This window comes from Larimichthys crocea, chromosome XXI (genome assembly GCF_000972845.2).
Source record: "Larimichthys crocea isolate SSNF chromosome XXI, L_crocea_2.0, whole genome shotgun sequence".
Taxonomy (NCBI): Eukaryota; Metazoa; Chordata; class Actinopteri; family Sciaenidae; genus Larimichthys; species Larimichthys crocea.
In genome coordinates this window covers 15,534,573-15,556,002 of record NC_040031.1, presented here as the reverse complement: position 1 = coordinate 15,556,002, position 21,430 = coordinate 15,534,573, and the positions used below count along the sequence as shown (strand labels likewise).

The window sequence follows — 21,430 nt, the reverse complement described above, 5'->3', positions numbered from 1 at the left end:
GCATCTAAGAAGACGTTTATGTTTGAGAAATGTATGTGGACTAAGAAGACTGCTTTTGAGAAGTAACTGCCGTTGGTTGAGAAGCAGGCTAAAGTGTTCTACGGTGTGAAAGGTGTGAATAAACATCAGTATCAAGAACGGAAGTCTTGCATCCAATCAATGGGCGGTTAATCCTCTTTGGCTTGGCCCCCTGCTGCCAGCTGTAAAGTGTTGGCCTCTTTTCTCTCGTCTGTTCTGTCTCTGAAGTTATAAGTCTAAGTCCAAAGACTCCATTGCTCCGATGTGGTCGATCGTTTAGCATGTCTTAAACCCGGGCGTCGGCCAATGAGGATAACCACGATCTCCGTTGTGCAGTGTCTCTTATACTCCCTGCCTGCCGGACCCTCCCCATCTCAGGCAGCGATGTGTTATTCTCCGGATTCTAACCATATCAGGCGACAATGTGTCATATGTTACGTAATCCATCATCCTCCTTGTCCATCCAGATGTATCCTGCTTGCTTCAAATACCTCCCTTCTCACCCTTTCTCCAGACCGGTTGCTCAAGTTTTCCTTGCTCAACCCCTCAGCATGATTTAGTTATTATTTCACCTTCGCTACCAACTTATTGCAATGATTTCACAATTTCCAGTAGTTAGAATCTTCAGTTATAACCACACTCTTTTCTTATGGTTACACTCATTTCAACAGTTCATTTTACATTTGTTTAAACACAGAATCATCATTAATCACCTTTTAGCTTTGCTCATTTTTATCTTTATGCATTACTCACATCACTCAGACGAAGAGTCCTTAAATGTCCAAAGGCCTACACCATTACTGGCAATAATGGGAAGTCCCTTCGTTCCCCATTCTCAGGTTGTTACATTAACTCTTTCGTTGTGTTAGGCATCAGGGATCTCAACTCACTTGACACTACCTACCTACATACATACCTACCTACCTTTATCCATCAATCCATCCCTCCATTTATCCATCAACTGACCTACCTACCTACCTACCTACCTACCTACCTACCTACCTACCCATCCATCCATCCATCCATCCATCCATCCATCCATCCATCCATCCGCGTACCTACCTACCTACCTACCTACCTACCTCCATCCAATCCATCATCCATCCATCCATCTATCCATCCATCTATCCATCAACTGACCTACCTACCTACCTACCAAGTGGTGAGGGTATTGGAGGGGATAGTGGAAGTGGGCTTAGATGACATGTAGAAAGTTTTATTGGTCTCACTGATACTGCCCTCTCTTGGTTTAGAGCATACAAATTTCATTTTGTTTTACAACTGTTCATCAAACCAGAAGAAGGTCAGTTACGGTGTGCCACAGGGATCTGTGCTCAGCCCTTTTCTCTTCTCGATTTACATGTTGTCCCTTGATGTGCTCAAAGTTTGGAGAAGCAGACAGATGTCCTGGCACAGAAGTAAAGCAAAACATTTCTGTGAAAAAGGTCAGCTTACAAACATATTTTAGCAACATAAAAAAGGCCCTTAGGTGGGCCTTCTTTATGTTGCTAAATATGTTAAAAAATGAATATCCCTTTAGGTGTACACTATAGTGAGCATATTCTCAGCACTTTAACTTGCCAACAGACTGCCAAAGGGCTAACACTGACACACTATTGCCTAAAGTTTAGGCAATATAGCACAAAGTGTTTAGGCCCTAAACTGTACATATTGATTCGCCTAAGCCTAACTGGACATGATGTATTACACCATTAGATCTGACAGCAAGGTAAGTTGGTTATGTAACTTGAGGTCCTCTGATACTCTTTTGGTAGTGCCAAAGCATGCTGAATCTACCCCCTCTAGAACTGTCACAGTACTTATTAGTGCATTAATAAGTCGTAGGCATATTGTACCTTGATTGTTTCCCTTTTTTTGTAAGTTGCTTTGGGTAAAAGCATCAGCCAAATTACCCAATTTAAATGGAAATTCTGAATTGGTTTCACTACATTTTGAGCCAAATACTCTAAACTGGTATCCTAAAAAGGCATTTGAAACAGTTAGCCACATTGTCTCATTCTCTTATCTAAATGAGTCCATCGCTTCTGGTTATATTCCCTCATTTAAACTAAACTTGGTCTTGACCCCCATCTTACCATTAACTACAGACCCATTTTATCCGAGGTTTTGTAAAAACTAATATCTACACAGTTAAATGCCCATTTTAGTAACAATAGCTTACAACAGCAAAAGTTACAGTCATATTATAGAGCACTATATTACTGAGACCACTCTGATCAACAGTGTATTAGTGGATCGCTTAAGTCTTGGTGGCACCAGCCACCAATTGCTGTGTTGTAATTTCCAAAGTAATGCAGTCAAAACTTAATATTTTATATATGGTAACATGTAATTTAAATATTAAGGCAGAATCATATACCAGGCTCTCCTGAGAGACTGCACAACAATTATGCTAACACCAGTGCCTAATAGAAGAATAATAAAGTTATCTAAAGTAAACTAAAATAGAAAAGTAGTATTGGCCATGATATTGCAAAGTAATAGGAAAAAAAGTTATATTGTAATACTGATATTATTATTTTCAGTGTCTAATGTTTCAGTTGGAGTTGTGCAGTTTGAATGTCAATGCTAGAAAAGAGTCCCTATGGCATTCTGTGCTGCACCTCTCACACTGCATAATTTCTAAATATAAGAAATATAATATATAAGAGACCAGGAAGTGAATTTATCTGACTGTGCAGGAAAAACGTTGAACTCTGCTCGATTCTGCAGGTTGAAACCAGCTACTCCTCACTACACCAAGTCCATCAACAGTTTTATAAAGTCACTGTCAATAGAAGTTTTCATCTTTTATTTTAAATTAAATTAAAGTAGATTTAACTTTTTTCTTTCTTTTTGAAAAAGACCCTTTAATGGTACTTATATGTTACTGTTACTTAGGTAACATATGTAACATATCGTCTTAAAATGTTGTTGACTTCAACAGGACAAACAAACACAATCATATAACTGTATTTTAAGACTGTGGTCATCTCTTGATAACCATACTTGTTTTTATTTGCTCTTACATTTTGTGCTGCATGTTTGCATGATTGGTGCTATATAAATAAATCAGTGCTGCATGTTTGCATGATTGGTGCTATATAAATAAATCAAGTTTGAGTTTTGAGTTGAAATAAGTAGCCTGGTATAACATGTTATAATCTTATTATTAATAAATATATTACAAAATGTTCTTTTGCAGTTTACTCCTCCACCAGCAGATGGTGCAGATGTGTTCATTTAACCAGATACTTTCCTTGTCCTCATTTGACCTTAAGGACGCAACAGCAGATGTCATTACAGCTTTGTATGGTATATGCCAACACGGTCATGTAACCCAAATGTGATATTTAATTATTAATGGTTTACTTTTAGCACATGATGAAAAATCACCATCTTTGTCTGCATTTGTTTGAGTTTTTTTATTGTTTGCCTGTTTTTCCATATGTTTCCCACGCTGGTTGGGTCACGCTGCCTGTTTTTCCATATGTTTCCCACGCTGGTTGGGTCACGCAGTGCAGCTTTATCTGCATTCAACACATTCACCTCAGCAGTCACAACCATTTACCGCCTGAGGTCTCTGTCTGTCTGTCTGCTGCTTACAGTCCATTGTGTCATTTCAGGGTCGTTTCAATGCGATGCAGAAATTTGCAAATCAGCTCTTTTGGTCCTCAGCATATCAGACAGGATTATCCTGAAGCAGCATGCGGCCTGTCTCCCTGTTTGTCCGCTTCTTCTGCCACAGCTCATCAAGCTGACAGAAGCGCTGCACATCTGACCCCAGCAGCTTTTCCAGGCTTTCATTTCAGTATCACATCCAGCAAGACAGGATGTCAGTCAGAAAACCTGTCTGCTATTGTCAAGTATCCAGTAAAGTCAGAGGTGGAAGCGTGGCTAAGTGTATTCAGGACAAATTTGAGGTATTGGCACTTAATTTGAGTATTTTTATGCAAGGAAACCTTCCACTCTCCTGCTTCTTAAACAGAAATGAAGGTTGAACTTTCATGTCACCTTTTCAAGATTTCAAAACATATAAGGACTTCAGAAAAATATGATGCATTGCTGCAGATTAAATGACCCAACAGATCAGAAGTAGGTTCAGAATTTCAGTAAGTAAAGTAAAACTTACTGGACTCAGAAGGAGAACTACAGAATTAGATATCACAAGTAACACATGAATACACAGATGCACATAAGTAGCAAATACTCATTAGGTAGAAGAATAATGTTAATGTTGTATTACTAATACATTTTTATATTCATTATTGGATTATTGTTACGACTGCATTCATTTGTAACACACAGAGCTGAAGTACGGAATCATAAAATGTAAATAAAGTACCACCAAAGTGCCTTAAAATGATACTTTAGTGCAGTACTTAAGTAAGTGTACTCAGTTACATCAAACTTACTGTACTGTACTCTTAGTATGCAGTTGTAATGGAGTATTTTTTACATTGTTATAGGTTGGAGAGAATGTGAATACTCATCCGCTGTTTAAAGTTAGCTAGTGCTGCAGCTGTTGTTGCCCTTTTGTGTAAAACTTGCTCTGGGCTCACCCAAATTGTGGAGCTATTTTGAGGAACAGTGTATGAATATATTTTAGTCGTGTCACATTCATTTCAATCTAAACTGCATTTTAGTATGTCTTGTTTGCTGAGAGCTTAACTCCACTGTTTAACTCCACTACATCTGATGACTCGTTGCAGATCAAGAATTTAACAATCAATACAATGCTGAAATAAAACTCTAAAAGTACATTAAAATACTCTGTATGGTATTAGTTCATGTGTCAGTAATGCTTACAGTGGTCTCAGGTTGGACTGTGTGAGGGTGGGATTCAGTTTACAGGTTATTTTTGTTATTTTTCAGAACTATCTGTTCTGTGTCAAAGCAGAAAGTCGCAAGAAGTCTGTCGTCACTGCTTTTTAATTGGTCTATAAAAAACTGCTGAAGCTAATGTCTGCAGAGTTTGATACAGCCCAGCACTGGAGTTACCATCTTTGGAGTGTCCAGGAGACTGTGTGATGATTACCAGCCTTTTACAGTGTATTATGTATGCAGTGGAAGAAGTATTAGATCCTTAATACAAATACTCTTTTACAAGTCCTGCTTTAAAATTGTTGCTTGAGTAAAAGTATCATCAGCAAAATGTACTTTAAGTAAAAGGACTTGTTGCATACATAATGGATTTTTGAATTGACTTAAAGAATAAAGGTAGACCATTCTTCAAGAAGGTAATTTACACACAACTTGGGGCTTATCTGTCTGTACTAAAATTAATTTTAGAATTCTTTAGTTATATCTTCAAGTTTATATCTTTTTGATCGGGTGGAGATTTTTCCATTCAATGTATATTTTACTTACTTACATTAAAACTCACTTGTAAATGTCCAATTATCTATAAAATATAGAAAAGATAGAAGTATAAAGTTGCAAAAACAAAAAAAAACAAAAAAAAAACAATTGTACTTGAATACAATTATAGTAATAGTGTGTACTTTAAAAACTTTGAAAACTTTCTTTCTTTTTATATTAGTGCAGATATTTCTGTATATTAGATGGTAACCTGACAGAGATAACAGCTGTATATATTAAGATATATATAAAAGTGAAACACAGATATGATTTTTTTTAAACGGTTAGATACAATATAAATATAAACTGCATGCACGACATGTTTGCACTATAATAATAAAAGAGACAATACAAGACATTATTGTAAGTGTCTTGTTGTAGGGTTGCATGAGTGTAGGCCTATAACTGCACAAACATGAAATTAAATGAATTCTCTTTTTATGTTTGAAGTGCTGCAGTTTCTTTAAAAAAACTGTTTCAAAACACGATGGTTAACACACGAGAGAGGCTACACAACTGACCATGTGATGTGAGTGCCCTCTGTTCCGCTTACAGAGGGAGGAGGAGGGAGGAGGAAGAGCAGGAGGAGGAGGAGGAGGAGGAGGGAGGCAGCAGTTCAATGTAAACTCACTTCTCACTGATGGAGTGAAGCGGCCAACATCAGTAGTCACTCAGTCAGTCCGCGCTGCTACCAGAAAAATTTCTTTAAATGAGCAATTTCCTTTTCTCCAGCGTGGATTATATAACTCCGGCAGACCTTTAACTAGTGGACACACTTCCATCAACTGTCTGCTTCTTTGCCGCGGGCCAGGTCACTGAGCTGCGCGCACACTCTGGGCTTATATCCACAGACGCGCCGGCAGGAAGGACATAAACCTGAACTGTTTAGTGTCCTAAAGTGGCATTATCTTTCTCTTAAAAGCCTGGAGGACGTTAAAGAGGAGAGGAAAGGGTAAGGACTGCAAGAATTCAATTACAGCTCAAAATTCAGCTGTACCTTGTTGAGCTCAACTACCATCAGCATTATTACAATTATTATTACTATTACTACTACTACTACTATTACTATTATTACTACTACTATCATCATTACTATAACTCTACAGTTAGTTCTGCTGATGTTTTCTGATCAGATGAAGGGACGAACAGACACCTGACTGTGGCATGGCTGCAAGAGTGTTAATTGGCCCGGAACATGATGCTGTTTGCAGGCTGTGGGTTCAGCAAGACTCCCAGACTGAGGGTTAACTTGTCACAGACACTACCACATCAAATGACACTGTCCTGACTCACATTGGAGTCAGGGGCTGCAGGCCACAGCATGGGCAACTCCTCCGGGAAAGGAGAGGAAGAAGAGGGAGATGGAGGAGGAGGAGGAGGAGGGGGAGGAGGAGGAGGAGGAGGAGGAGGGGGTGGGGTGGATGGTGAGGAGGACGAAATCCCAGAGAAGAAAGAAGAGGTGGAAGAGGAGGAGGACGAGCTTCCGCTTGGAGTAGAGGAACTGTTGGAAAGTGGGGATCCCGTGCTGGACTTGTGCTACCGTAAATTTAAGCGTTTACCTAAACGTGTTTATGAACTGGAACATCTGGAGAAGCTGTATGTTTGTGGAAACAGCCTACGCACTCTGCCGGACAGCCTCTCTCGGTTGCAAGGTCTTCGGACCCTCGCCCTCGACTTTAACAAGATGGATGATGTCCCTCCGGCTGTCTGCCAGCTCACTAACATCACTTGCCTTTACCTGGGCAGCAACCGTTTGATGGATTTCCCTCCTGAGCTGACAAACCTGCAGAAACTGCGCTGCCTGTGGATGGAAAGCAACTATTTCCAGAGGTTTCCACGGCTGCTCTATGATCTGCCTAATCTCAGGTCCCTTCAGATTGGAGACAACCGGCTGAAGACACTGCCATCTGACCTTTGGCGTATGGAGTCTTTAACGGGATTATGGCTCTATGGTAACCGCTTTGAAACCTTCCCCAGAGTCCTGCTGCGAATGGAGAACTTGGAGATACTAGACATGGACCGCAACAAGATAACAGAGTTTCCAAGCCTGAAGCGTCTCCATGCCTTGCGCCTGTTTTCCTATGACCACAACCCAGTGACTGCCCCTCCAAAGGTGGGTCCGGAGCTGTTTGTGGTTGGAGAGGGTGCTGCAGAGTTCTTGGAGGCACGCGAGGCCAGGGCCGAGAGGCGACGAAAGGCAGAGAAAGAGGCCGAAGAGCTGGCTCTGGCAGAAGAGGAGCCGGTGGTGATTCATGGCATCCTGAAGAACAGCAGCTCCAAACAAGCAGCAAGCGAAACTGTGGCGACTTTAGAGGAAGAGGGGAAAGAGGAGGGGGAGGTGATGGAGGGGGAGGAGACGTATGAGGATGAGGCTGAATATGATGAAGAGGGGGGTGAGGGGAGAGGTTATGAGGGAGAGGGGTTTGAGTATGACGGAGAGGAGCTGGAGTATGACAGAGCTCAGATGGACTATGATTATGTGGAGCTGGAGGACACGGGGGGGCAAGATGAAGGGGCATGAGTAACCCCTCATATATCCAGACTCCGATGATCTGCAGGCAGGTGGAGATGGATGGACAAGACTGTTTTAGCTGTGCTGCTAATTCCTAATCTATTGTTAACTGTGAAAATAAATAAGCAATCAGGCATTACGAAACTGTAATCTGATGGCGCCTGTCACATCTCAATCAGACCAAATCAGAGCAGGACTCAGGTGGAGAATGTGTTTGTGTGTGTGTGTGTGTATGCAGTGTGTACGGCTGTTTTACATTAGGGTTATTTTCTGGAGTGTACACCGGAGACCAAGTCTTCCATTATTAAATATTAACTCAGCTGATGAAGTCAGTGTCAATCATTTATGAGAAAAATATGTCTTAATTGGGAACCAGTGTAAGCAGCAGCTACTGTTTACATGACTGACACTGTAGTATTTCCACACATCATCATGGCCAGTGTCTGTTTTATGTGCCTGCCAGTGCACATCGCCTCATTGCTATTTTTACAAACCCGAGGCGGCGTGTGCATGTAAATGTGTGTATTGGATTTAGATTTACATCATATTTATGACACGCTAAACACAACCCCCCCCCAAACCTTGTCAGTGTTGTGTAAGCAGTCTTGTGAGTGTCAGTGCCAAGACAGAGAGGGGGACAAGCAGGAATATCAGAGGGATGAATAGCTGGGGTGCCTCACCATAAAAGGTAAGTCTATATGGATGCTTTAGACATGAAATGAACTGAAAAAAAAAAGAAAATCAAGCAGGTCCGTCATGAACTTTGTACATTCCTTTTTGTCAGTGACGACACCTTTTCTACCTCAGTGTCTGAACATGAAGCAGGCCCGGCACTTGTTCTCCTCTCATCTTTGCACTCATTATTCATGTGGAGCTCGCATGTAATCCAATCCTCTTTCCCTCCACGTATCTTTTTCTCACATCTCATTGAAGGAGTGAAATATTTATCCCCAATGCTGAAATATTTATGCTCGTACTCGTGTGGCAGCAACTTCTGTGTCTGTGCTGAGAAAACAGAACAGACTCAGACTGATGAATGCTTTTAGTGCAATTCTGTACATATATTGTATGTACGGCTATCTGAGTTCTGTCTAGTGCTGCAACTAATGATTATTATTAATATCTATTAATCTGACGGTTATTCCCTGATGAATTAATTGATTGGCCCATAGAATATCAGAAAATAGTGACGATTATCTGCCACAGTTTCCTTAGAGCGTAAATCATATGTTTAGTTTGATAAATGATGTTCGCTTTTCAATCATAGAAAACAAAAACTTCAATTACAGACAAATGATTAAAAAATTCATTTGAAAGATTGTTGACATTTAAGTTCCAGAAGAGCTGCAACCAATGATCATTTTCATTATCTGCAAACAATCTGTCAAATATTTTCCTGATTAATAGATTAATAGTTTTGTCAGTAAAACATGAGAAAACTGTGAATGTTCATGCTCATCACAGCTTCCCTGAGCCCAAGGTGACATCGTCAAATGTTTTGTTACAGACAACAAGTTTACAGCCATGCTTGCAGCAGCTTTGTGGATGTTTTAAATAAATCCTAATGCTTGTGATGCTAACATGTATCTTTGTTTATCTTGTTAGCATGCCAACATTTGCTAATTTTCAGTAAGTGGAAAGTGAAGTGAAGTCAATGGAGAAATGCCAAAACTGCAGTTCCTTAAATGGCCACTTGAGGCTGTCTGCAAAAAGTACCTTAATAAGCCCCCGTATTAAAATGTCCAACTTCACAGCAGAAATAAACATGTTTACAGCCTGGTATAAAAAACAGTTTGGGTCTCTATAGCTAATTTTCACATTCATTTCAACTGTACTAAGGGTAAATCTATATATAACTCAACTGTTCACATTATATTAAGGCTTAAAGTTATGCATAATTAACAGTGTAGCTGATTTGATTAACAGGTGGGTGTCATTCCAGGTGGCTTGTTTGAGAACAAGGGCTTCATTCAGCCCACTTTAGCTTCACCAACGATCCGTGTCTTTGCCTATTTTTAGTTTAATGTGGAGTAGGCGGAGACAGAGCCACCACACTCTGAAACCTACCATGTTTAATACTGTCTATGGTAAACACAAAGCACAGACTGATGGGAGTGTCATTAGCAGGTATTATATTATAAAAAAAGTACTGGACAAAGATGATGACTGAAATATATTTTTTAAATGAAATAATAATCAAACAACAGTAAAAATGCTAAATATACTGTAAAGATATCTCTGGAAAGTTATTTAAAATAAGTTTTGCATTTCCATGTTTCAATTTTCAGCCTGATATGTCGTCACGTGAGTGGACTCCAAACAGGAAATATCAGGAAGAAAAGTGCAGATCAGGAGTACCTTTACTAAATGAACCGGTGTTCAACAACAGTCAACAATAAATAATCTTCTTATCAGGAATAAACCTGCCTCCTGAGTGAACTGTTGCTGTAGTAGTAAGTGATACTTATAGAGATAAATATTTTCTGAGCTGGTATGTGAAGTAAAAAGTTTTAGAAACACTGCACTAGAGGAAATGTTAAGGGATCATCAAAGATGTAAAAAATTAATCCAGAGAGGGGAATGAATGTCTGCGCAAGAATTCATATCAATCCTAAATTTTTAAGACATTTCACTTAAAACTTAGTGTCAACCCGCTGGTGGTAGAAGATCACCAAAGTCAGATTTATCTTCTTGCAGACATATTTCAGTCTGGACCAAACATTTCCATGCCGAGAGCTTCATAAAGCATTTTATTTCACTGTTCACCACAGGGAGACGAATAGGCAGATGATTAAACATGATCTACAATCTATACTTTGCTCGGTGTGATTTTATACATGTCTTGTTTTGACACAGCAATCTTGTGTTTATTTGACGTGTGTTGATAATGTAAAACTGCTGAGGTTTCTGAGTGTTGGCCTGCAGAAGGTGTATAGTATGGTGTTACAGTATATGACACATGCTTCTGGAAACTCAATCCTCCTCCTCCTCCTCGGTCTGTGCTCTGCTGCCCGTTCCACAGCTGTGGGTGGCAAAACAGTTTGACACAGCACAGACGTCGATGGGAATCGGTGCCATACTCAGTCTGAGTGTAATTATTTTGCTCATTAGTTTACACTCCTCTCATTCTCTGTAGGTCAGTGACAGAGAGGCGGTCAAAGACAATGCATCATCTCCTTCACTCCCTCTTTGGCTTTCACACGACTCACTTCACACAACTGTCTGACTGGCAGCTATTCAACTCACAAAAAAGGACTTCACAAAGAGATGAAAATTAGCCATTTTTTGACAGCATTGATGTAGAACGACACAGACGGAGGAGCGATTAAGGTTTTCAGAATTTCATTAGAAGGAAATGTAATACTGCAATAGCTCTTATTCAGACATCCACAGTTTTTATTTCTGCACAAATGACTCTGTAAAGTAAAGAGAGTAATGACTTAACAAGAAACCCCAAATTGTATTTTTGTGGTTGTCATGCAGGCGCTGTCACAGGTCTAGCTCCTGAGGATGAACCTGCAAAATAAAAAAAGAGGGTCATGTGAGTCAAAGAAAATGTGTGCATGATGAGACTTCACATGTGGAACTTGTTTGTGCACCTGTCCGTGTCTCGACGATTGTAGCCACTGTCCATTTTTGTGACTGCACAACTGTTTTTCAGCTTGTCATAATCAGCACGGTGACAGAACCTGGAAAATATTATTTAATATATAGTTATAGTTGAATAACATCAGCTTTTAAAACTGGATATTTAATATCCTGTAATGTGTCATCCCAGGTAGTTAATATTAATGTTATCTTAACACACTTACATGCTCTTATATTGCGTAGTAAAGTGTGAACAGTCAAAGGGTGTGTTAGGCAAAGCTTGGTTGTTTGAAGCGTTGAGAAGAAACCCTGTGGACTCCTAGAAAACACAACAACAGACTGAGTATCAACAGGTTAAAGCAAAAAAACAAAAACCTGAGACAAAACTATAAAATAAATATATGTTACCTTTTTACCAATGGCCTTTTCAGTTGGCGCATTCGTTTTAGTTCGAGGTGACGGCGCCAGGAAGGTCTACAAGACCAGAGGGAAGGATGTCAAAGTTTGTGATATCATTAAAACCTACTACAGCTGACTAGCCGGGGGGTTCTCTATACTCACTGGGCAGGCCAAGAGAGCAATGGCACCTCGAGTGAATCCTGTTTCTCGGGAAGAATGGCTGCAGAGGTTCGGCCTTGCCTCAGTGCCCTCAAACACAAGCACACAGAGACACCGGTAAAGCTTACAGACTGTGGAGAATAATATTACATCCTTTCAAAAGAGAGGCCTGAGTGTGAGACGTCCTGTAGGTCAAACCTGCAGAAACGACGGCGGCATGAAGTCGCCTTTCATCACTGAGCTGTGAGTCCGGAGGGGTTCACCCTGAACATGAGCAAAAGGCACAAAAGTGAAAATAAGACACAAGAAATAACTGTGTCTGCTGTGGGATTATAGTGTTTAAAATACTTACCGTGCAGCTTTTTCTCTCCTCAAATGTGCATGGTTGAAGGTCTGTCCCCTCAGTGAAACCACTTTCTCTTTTTGGACCGATGGTCACATGGTTATGGGAAACTGGAGGAAGTGCAACAGTATAAGTGTGCTACAAAATGGTGATATTCTTGTTTTTATCTTCCCCATATTCCTGTTTTAATCAGTCTTTAAACTTTAAAATTCACACAAACTCAGGTCTTCAGCAGGTCCAGGCTTTATTACCTGTTGACTTGAGATGATGTGGCATACACAGTCTTTGGTATTCTGTCTGAGGAGACATACAAGAAGACAGATAATGAGAAATATACTTTGATGTGGTGCTTCTCTACATCTCTCCCAGGTGTTGTTATGTTTATGTGTTGGTGTTAAAACCTTCTCTTCCTCAGTCACTGCTTTCGGATGACTCCTCAGCTGATGAAAACCGCTCTCTCTGGGTTTGTTAACGATGTTCAGCGGAGGACAATCAGATCGGATGTGAGGCTGGTAATGTCGTTTAGTTTGAGTCATGTAATTGTCAGATAACAGGAGTCTGTAGATACAAACACACCTGTGTGTGAGGGACCAGGCTTTCTGAGGCAAGTGAACATATGATATCTAAATATTCACCCAAATTACAAAAATAAAGCTCCCCTCTCGAGTTTAGTGGTATCAAGCCTTCAGTTTTATGATCCTGTGAGGACAGTGAGCAACACAAATGCCCCTCTGTCCATGAGAGTCCTGCACGACCATGGTAAATTCACACAGGAGATTTTAACCATCATTTCGACGTCTTCCCTAGACTGCGTCATCATGTTTATTGCACTCTTCTGTTCACTTTGTTGCACCTGTTACAGCTGAACAAATATCACCTCTTTAAAAGGCTTTTTTTTTCTGACAGCAGATGTTTCAGTTTGTCATAGGAGGTGTTAGTGGTGTTACTTATAACATTAATGATGACTCTGTTTTTAAGTGTCCCAGGCTGCAGACAGTGAGGCTGCATGGACAATACCTAGACCCTGAAACTGAAGCAGCTAAATGAAATTCAACCCTTATTCATGTATTATTTCAACCTGTGCTTTTCATACTGTGATATTTCAAGATATCTTCAGTGAAAAACTGACTGCTTAATTCTCTGCATTGGTTTAATCATCCTGAAACAACTGTGTCAGTGTGAAGGTCTTTTTTTAATAACTGGCCAAATAAAACCAAAAGTGTCTGCATGGCCAGATGCTACTCAACAGCATGTATTTGGCTGGTTAGACCTCCTTTCAAGGCTGTGACAGGTGAGACATCTTAGGCTTTTATTTTGGTGATTTGTTTAAAGAAGTCTATTTAGAAGTGTAAGGCCTTTAAAGCAGACTAAACTTTAACTGGCAAACATCTAAGTTTCATTTTTATAGTTGAAGATTATAGAGCATGAACTTTTGTCTGATCTGACACTTACCCAAACTGAGGGTTGTCAATGCGGTCCAAACTGGGCTTGTAATGTATGGCTAATCTCTGGTTTGATGTGAAGCCTGTCCCACTGGGATGTCCGAGATAAGAAGTGAAGTTACCTGGGTCTAACACAGTCGAACAAATATTGGCCATCAGAATCTAAATCATAATAATAAAAGTTATTTCAGCTACTATCCTTTAATGTAAACAAAAGCCCAACTCATCTCACCATAAGAGGCCTTGTGGAGTTTGACTGTGTTGCCGGTCAGTTGTCCCCCGCTGCCTGTTGCAACTCCAACAGCCGACATGACCATCTTCCCCTGCTCAGCCATCTGTGACTTCTGTAATGGAAACCTTCAGTGACAACAGTGATGGATTGCAAAATTCCTCTGGGCATGTGCACACTGCTGTAACTACAAATAAAAGCAACAAACAAGGTGTAACTACTTTGTATCCAACAGAAGACTCAGAGTCTGTAGCAAATAATGCAATAACTATATGAAATACTGTTAGAGAGAGAAGAGAAGTTACGAGTATGAGCAGCACTGCAGTACAACAACAGATGTGTTTATTTACACAGGATATAAATTACCTCAGAAAAAGAAGAGCAGAGGAAAGCCTTCCTTACTCCCCAGACGTACCTGTAACTTCAGGTTGTTCACCTCCCTGTGTTGTGGATGTTTTTGCAGGTAAACATGTCTCTGTTGCTAGGAGATCCAGCACAAGGGCAGCAACATTACAACTGAGGAGTGACCTCGGAGTGAAAGGCTGGCTGCTTATAGTTAACATTAGATAATATCTCTGCTATATATATCACGAGTAACACCTGCCCTATGCACTTTATCTGTACATTACAAAATAACATCACCTCCTTTGGATTATTTATTGTTGCAGACACCAAACACTGTGTTGTTAGTGACTGTTGCACACAATACTTGCACACCAGTGGTTCAAATGTTTATTCATCAGCACTTCCATCATCATATTTAATCTCCTCTACTCGCACGCTAACGAGTCTTCACAGACTCTCAAAGGCGTTCAGGTGTTACATCTGACTCAGGTGTTATGTCCTATTGTACCACACCTGGGAGTTTGTTGGTTATCATGACAACAAATGCACTAAAGCTCAGACTCATACTAATGTTGTGTCTTCATTTTAGTGCTAAACACAATTACATGGATATATAGTTTATGTTAAACCCTTGGTTGGGAATCACTAGACTACCTATTATATTATAATATCATCATAACTAATATGACTAATAATGGAAGTAGTAACAACTAAACACAGTACGGTACTGCATTATATTACAATTCTCATTTTATTTTACATTACACTAGTACACAGTACTCTTTACAGATACATTTTATATTATTATTATTAGTGGTAACACTAACATTTATCATTTATGACAAGTATATAATATGTAATAATCTACATTTATCATTTATGACAAGTATATAATATGTAATAATCTATAACACACTTGAATGTAGGTATAACCAAATATAAGAAAATAAAGTGTTGATTTATGTACAATATTTTCATTTTGTATTGATATAACTGTGTTATATTATATTGTCATTCGTGATCTGTTTATATACAGCTTCACAGGTACACAGTAAAAATACAATAATTGTCACGTGCTGTTATACAGTATAAAGACAAGACCAAGACTCGAGGGGTCGAGGCTGAGGCAGGACCAAGACCAGACTGTAAACATAGGTAACATGCAGCTAATGTTTTTGTGTGTAGTACTAATTCTTCTTCTGGGTGCTGCTTTACAGATTAACTCTTTGGAGACAAATTTTATTACAGAAAAATGTCTTGGACAACCCTGTAACACACAGCCATCATTTACTTTAACTGATGCATTTGAAGAGGCGCAGGACAAGAGGTATAGGGGCTATTAACAGTACCAAAAAGTTCAAATTAGTCTGGTTACTAGTTAGTTTTAACCCCATTCACAGTAACAATGTTAATAAATTAATATGTAAATCAGACAATTTAGTGATATCGCCACAGTTGTAGTCTTAAAATAAAATCCTAAATTCTCTCTGTCTGCGACCGAGATAAGACAGAGTAAAAGTTAATTTCTGAGACTTCCAAAAGAGGCCAGTCTCAAGACTTTTGGATAATCTCATCTACATTTCATTATATTTACTTTATTCAAAGATTAATAATAATATTTACGTTAAATTAACAGCCTCAGCAGACTGGGCAGTTACTCCATGTGTCCATTGGATGGCAGTGTGATACCACAGTGACTCTGACTTCAGCCTAGCCCAGAAAAGCTATAGGGGTTATGTAAAAAAATAAAAATAAATGATGGATGGCTTGAAATTTGCATGACATCTTGATAAAAATTTCCACCCTGGATAGACAGGGATAATTTACTCTATATCTGTACACATCTACATGAGCATGTCAATTTAGTCTGGAGGATATTCAGCTGCTGGTGTATTTAGCAAGTCAGGAACAAGCTGAGCTGGGAGCGGATATGGAGACATATTCTTAGCAATTAACCACTAACAGGAGGACTTTTCTATTAAATTAAACAGTTTGATTTTCATCCAGTGGATCTTACACAACCTCTTCTTTTACATCAGAGATGCTTCAAACACGTGTAGTGTTCAGACACAGTGGGATTTTTCTTCATGTTTCAGTATTTAGGACTCTTAGAAGTCTTTTCTCACATGACAACCTGCATCACCACCAACAGTCACATCATTTCCACACATTTCCTTTAATTCTCACTTCTCATCTCTTCGCTTTTCATCTCATTTCCTTGGACTCGCACTGCATCTTCACCTCTGTCACATCACTTCTTGCTCCTTTTCTTCCCTCCATCTGTCCAACGCTGGCAGTCGGCGGAGCCTATCTTTACCAAGCTGTTGCTTGTGTTGTCGTTCCACAGTCTCTCTTGCTTGACATGCTGTCATGCCAAGCCTGGAAACTGTTCATTATCTTCTCCAAAAAATAACTACTACACAAACGCCTGCATCATTGAAACTGACAGTCTCATTTCCTGCTTCTTTTCTCTTAAACACAATGTGCACATTATTGGCATTTCTAATTATAAATTCACAGGGATCCATACAGCAAAAATAGACCAGGCGCCTATTTTCATTCCAGCTGAAGATTACACCAGATGATTTCACTTATTAGAACAACTTCCAGCCAGAGAATCAGAGTGGAGGAACTGATCAGTGGAAACACCTGCTGTACTCTGTGTTTGAAATGAAAACCTGCAGACTCTCAGCCCTCTATGTGATTGTTCATCTCTGCAGCAATCTGATTAATTCACTTACAACATGAGCCAGGCTCTGTTAGAGGCCAGATTCTTGATCACACTGACAATAATACGGAAAAAAAAAATGCGGCACCTCCTTTAACACTTTGCACTTGAGATAGAATAGAGAGAGAGAGAGAGAGAGCTTAAAAGGCGAGAAAAAAAAGGTGGGTGCAGTCGATCTAAAAATAGACTGAGGTGATGCAAGCAAGGGTCTCCCGTCGAGTTGATGCGCTTGGCTTGCCTGCAGCCGTCTGTTGTAGTTCAGGGAGGGACGAAACCTCGGCCCCTGTCTGCAGGAGCTCGGCTGGCTCTGTGCTCGTCTGTGTTTCCTGCCCAGCTCTGCTTCCTGACACATTGCTGCTCTGGGTTTCTCTGTCAGTTCAATAATATGATCCTATGTCTGCCATAGAATAGCATGGAATTAATATTTAGAGAAACATAAAAAGACAGCTCAGGCGCTAAGACCCTTCTTTGTGTGTCAGGTCTCAGAGGTGCTCTCTCTGCTTCACCGCCTCCCTGTTCTCTGAGTTTTATCTCCTTCCCTGCTTCCTTCTTGACTTCTATACTTAATAGGCAAATCTGGCACGGATGGTTTGGAATAAATTGCATTGTCATCTTTTTCCATTTCATGTCAGCTTTGGTGCGTGTAGTGCTAAGGAGGTAGACTGTGATGAGCACGGAGGGATTCAGGCATAAAATAAGATGTTTAAAGTCAAAACGTGTACATTTCCTGACAGGTGCAGGACAGGCTCTCCTGTAACATGATGAGAAACTGATTCAATTAAAGAGAGATAAACTACTTCACAAACATGTTGATGTTGCATTACAGTACGCGTCTGATGGATTGAACCTGAAACACAAACAGATGTTAAACCAAAGTGCAAAATGTCAGTAAAGAATTGAACCGCATGAACAATGCAGGTGCTAATGAGACAATCTGTCATCATCTTTGAAAAGAGGATGAAAGATTCCTTCAGTGTAGCATGTAGCTGTGCGATTCATTTACCTTCATGCTGACTAATGTGTTGCTCAGAGCAGAGCTGCACTATACATTTTTAATTGCTCTCAAAGGCAAAAACAACCTTTGCACACTGCCGTCTCTATCAGCAAATGGTGGGACAAGTTAAATTAGAATGGTGTCATTACAGTTGCTAATTATTTATGCTGCAGTTTAATTACACACTTGTGTGACCGAAACACACAGAGCAGCCACAAGATGCGGGTGCTCTTGTTCACATTTTGTTGGGGGGCAAGAGGAGTTTTATTTCCATGTGGTTCCAACTTTGGGACAAGAGTTTGGAGACGGCTGTTTCAACCTGTTGCTCCTGTGCACAAAGGAAATGGTTTGTCCAGTTTAGTGTAAAAGAGGTGAACCCACCTGCTCCTGAGTTCTGATCGCAATAACATCCAACACCTTGAGACGAACAAGAAAAGCTTTTGAGGCTGAATGGGAGGTTCCAGGTTAAAGAAGTGACCGTTTTCATTATTGATCATTTTTGATTTCATTATTGATTATTGTGAGGAATTGCCGATTTCCATCAGGAAAGATTGACAGTCTCCTACAGTTTTCTTTGTTTTTTCTATTTAACTCATCAGTCTTAAATTTCTTTCTTTAAACACATTAAAAAGATGATACAATGTAGAGAAAACATCACCTGACTTTAGTCCTTTGTGTAGGCCATCTGGGCAGGTGCTTAATGTCCGTGTACAGGCAATTCTGAGACTTATTTCAAAATACATTAAATATGTTGGAAAATATTTGGTGATAACACGTGAAAAGACTTTGAACAATATATTACTGAAATGTGGAGTTAGAGGTTAAAACAGTTTTTCACTGGTTTTCAGTCCAGGACTTTTTGTGCGGTCCTTAAAGGGTGGCTCGATGACACGCTGAGGCCACCCTGAGCACACCCCTGCACCCCGAGCAGAGAGATAGCGAATAATTCATCCCGCTCAAGTGTTTCAAAGTTAGTCATGTCATTTTTTTGAACTCATCTGACACGTTTCAGTTGCTTCAAAATGGCTGAGATTACTGCTCATTTCATAAACTTGTCAACATTTTTAATCATTCAAATTTGGCTGGGTGGTTAATGACACGTTAAAGAGGGAGCACGCTTTAATAGGAATGTGGAGAAAAATCTCAGTTGATTAAGGGAAATAAGGCATGTTGTACATTTCATTCATTATTTTCTTAATGTACAGTATTTTTAATATGAATATGTTGGTATGAGCAAATCAAAGAAATTATAGTTTTATTGATAATCTTGTTGACTCTCCCTCCCAGAGCTCTACTCTGACAGTCCAGTTTGAACTGGAGAGAAAGCCTATCAGAGTATATATGTGTTGGCTGGTTCGTTGTTTGTTTGTTTTCTTTCAGTTTTGTGTGCTTTGTGATGAGCAGCAGCCTAACTTTTCTGTGTTTATATAATCATTTTGGTTTTGTGACTGAATAAAAGTAAACCTGTTTTTTGTACACCTGATGCTTCTGTCCTTTCCTTCCTGCACCTCTCTTTGCAACATTTATTCTCAGTTAACTGATTTATTGTGTATTAGTTTCATTCATTCACACTGTCGTACATTTGGTTCATGTTCTAACTCTCCTGTCATTTCAGAGCCAGCCACTCCCTCCAGCCAGCCTTGCTTGTTCTCACCTGATCACCCTCATCACTCACCTGTTCATCATTCCCCTCATTACTCCCCAGTATATATACCACTTCTCAGCCACTAGCTCTGTGCCAGATTGTCCATGTGCCAGAGGCGTTAGCTTTCCAGCATCCATTTATATCCCAGCCTGTTTTTTGACCCAGCGTTTATATTCAGTTTCTGCCTCAGCCCAGCTCTTTAACTTTGTTTGTCTGCCTGGATTTTGTATCCTTGAACTCTTCTGAAGAGTCTTTACCTGATTTTTCCCTCCTGCAGCTATGTGGCATATTTTGGTCAATAAAATACTATAATAAGATACTCAGTTTTATTAGTTAGTTTATTACTGAAAACTAAATGAAGCTGGAACCAATAAAAAGGTTAAAATTATCTTCATTGCTTTTCTTTTTTTTTTTTCTTGCTTTAACAAGGAGTCCACAGCATGGCAGCTCTGTGTAGCTGTGCTTTGAATGATGCTGCTGCATGTTAATACTTTCTCAGTGACAATGATGTTCAGCAGATTTAATGTTCACATCATGCTCACAATCTCAGTTTAGCATTTTGCATGCTAACACTTGCAAATGAGCACTAAAGTACCGGCTACACACTGACAGGAATATCATTAGTTTCACAGGTCATAAACCAAAGTATTGGACAAATTTTTTGACCTGATGATGCTGCAATATTAAAGTAAAAGCCTCATTGTGTAACTTGTCTACCATAAAATAAATCATTTTCATGCTACACTGACTTGCAATCTTGTGAATAACGTCTCTGTCCCTACAGCCTGCATGCCTGCTCTTGTACTATGTTACTTTGTGTCCTCTGACTGCTCCTCTTCAACTCACAATGACTTACAGAGTTTCTTGATGGACAGAAATGTAAACTGTGCAAACTGTAGCTGCTGTTAGCTAATATTAATGTTTAGATTGGGTGTGTTTGTGTTTGTAGCACAGGCGTCCACAGGTTTTAGGCCCTGAGAGCGGGCAAATGTGGAGCCATTGTCATGCCAGAAAAGGAGCTGGGCAAGTGGGCAATGTAACCAAGCTCAGAATCCTCTAGGACCGTAATGACAGAGGAAAAGAGACTGAAGAGGAATTTGATGGAAGAAGTTAAGAAGAGAGTGACCAAGAAAAAGTCACCAAACGAGGAAATATGGGACTGACTTTTAGGCGGTTAGAGCTTCGTGAAATAAAAGGCTGAAAGACAGACGCTGAGCTGGGCGTCTTGTTTTGGATTTGTAAATAATATTAGCTGGCTGCTAAGTCTTGTGTTGTTGCACTTGCTTGAGCAAAGTTGTCAACTTGGTAGTTTTTGATCATAAGTAATGCAATCATAAAAAATACATGTGTACGACTGTAGAACTAGTATTTCATTCTGGGACACTATAAATCACAAAAAAAATCCAATTTCTACAAAATGTCGCTTTAAGGGATACTTGGATTTATCCTCAAGGGACCTTGAGTAGAGGGAGAGTCTCCAAAACCAAGAGGATTCGTCCTCTATGGACCATAAACGTATCCACAAAGTGTCATGGCAATTCTTCCGATAGTAGTTGAGATATTTCAGTCTGTGGACTCTTTATTGCTCTTCAAATAACCTTAAACAAACAACACACAGAAAGAACTGAGTCTCAGGACACAGGTGTAGTAAAAATGATTCTTTAATA

At 39.7% G+C, this 21,430-nt stretch overlaps 2 protein-coding genes across 7 annotated transcripts; one reads left to right on the top strand and one right to left on the bottom strand.

The window, feature by feature from the left end:
- Nucleotides 1-1,717: 1,717 nt before the first annotated feature.
- On the top strand, nt 1,718-7,900 carry lrrc10b (leucine rich repeat containing 10B). Its single transcript, XM_019277205.2, has 2 exons — nt 1,718-1,747; nt 6,830-7,900. The coding sequence occupies exons 1-2, from the start codon at nt 1,718-1,720 to the stop codon at nt 7,898-7,900; spliced, it is 1,101 nt and encodes a 366-aa protein (XP_019132750.2).
- A 3,370-nt stretch (nt 7,901-11,270) lies between these two features.
- Nucleotides 11,271-14,561, bottom strand: saxo4 (stabilizer of axonemal microtubules 4). 6 transcript variants are annotated; one of them, XM_019277208.2, is made up of 12 exons: nt 14,467-14,561; nt 14,055-14,179; nt 13,833-13,950; nt 12,782-12,938; nt 12,632-12,677; nt 12,390-12,490; nt 12,236-12,301; nt 12,041-12,127; nt 11,888-11,953; nt 11,704-11,798; nt 11,491-11,580; nt 11,271-11,407 (listed from the first exon to the last, which is right to left on the bottom strand). In XM_019277208.2, exons 2-12 carry the CDS (start codon nt 14,155-14,157, stop codon nt 11,389-11,391), a joined length of 948 nt encoding a protein of 315 aa, XP_019132753.2. In that variant the 5' UTR covers nt 14,158-14,179; nt 14,467-14,561; the 3' UTR covers nt 11,271-11,388. The 6 variants fall into 6 exon arrangements, with proteins under 6 accessions (XP_019132753.2, XP_019132755.2, XP_019132756.2 ...); XM_019277210.2 differs by having other exon boundaries at nt 14,055-14,166; XM_019277211.2 differs by having other exon boundaries at nt 14,055-14,166; nt 14,418-14,535.
- Nucleotides 14,562-21,430: the final 6,869 nt, after the last annotated feature.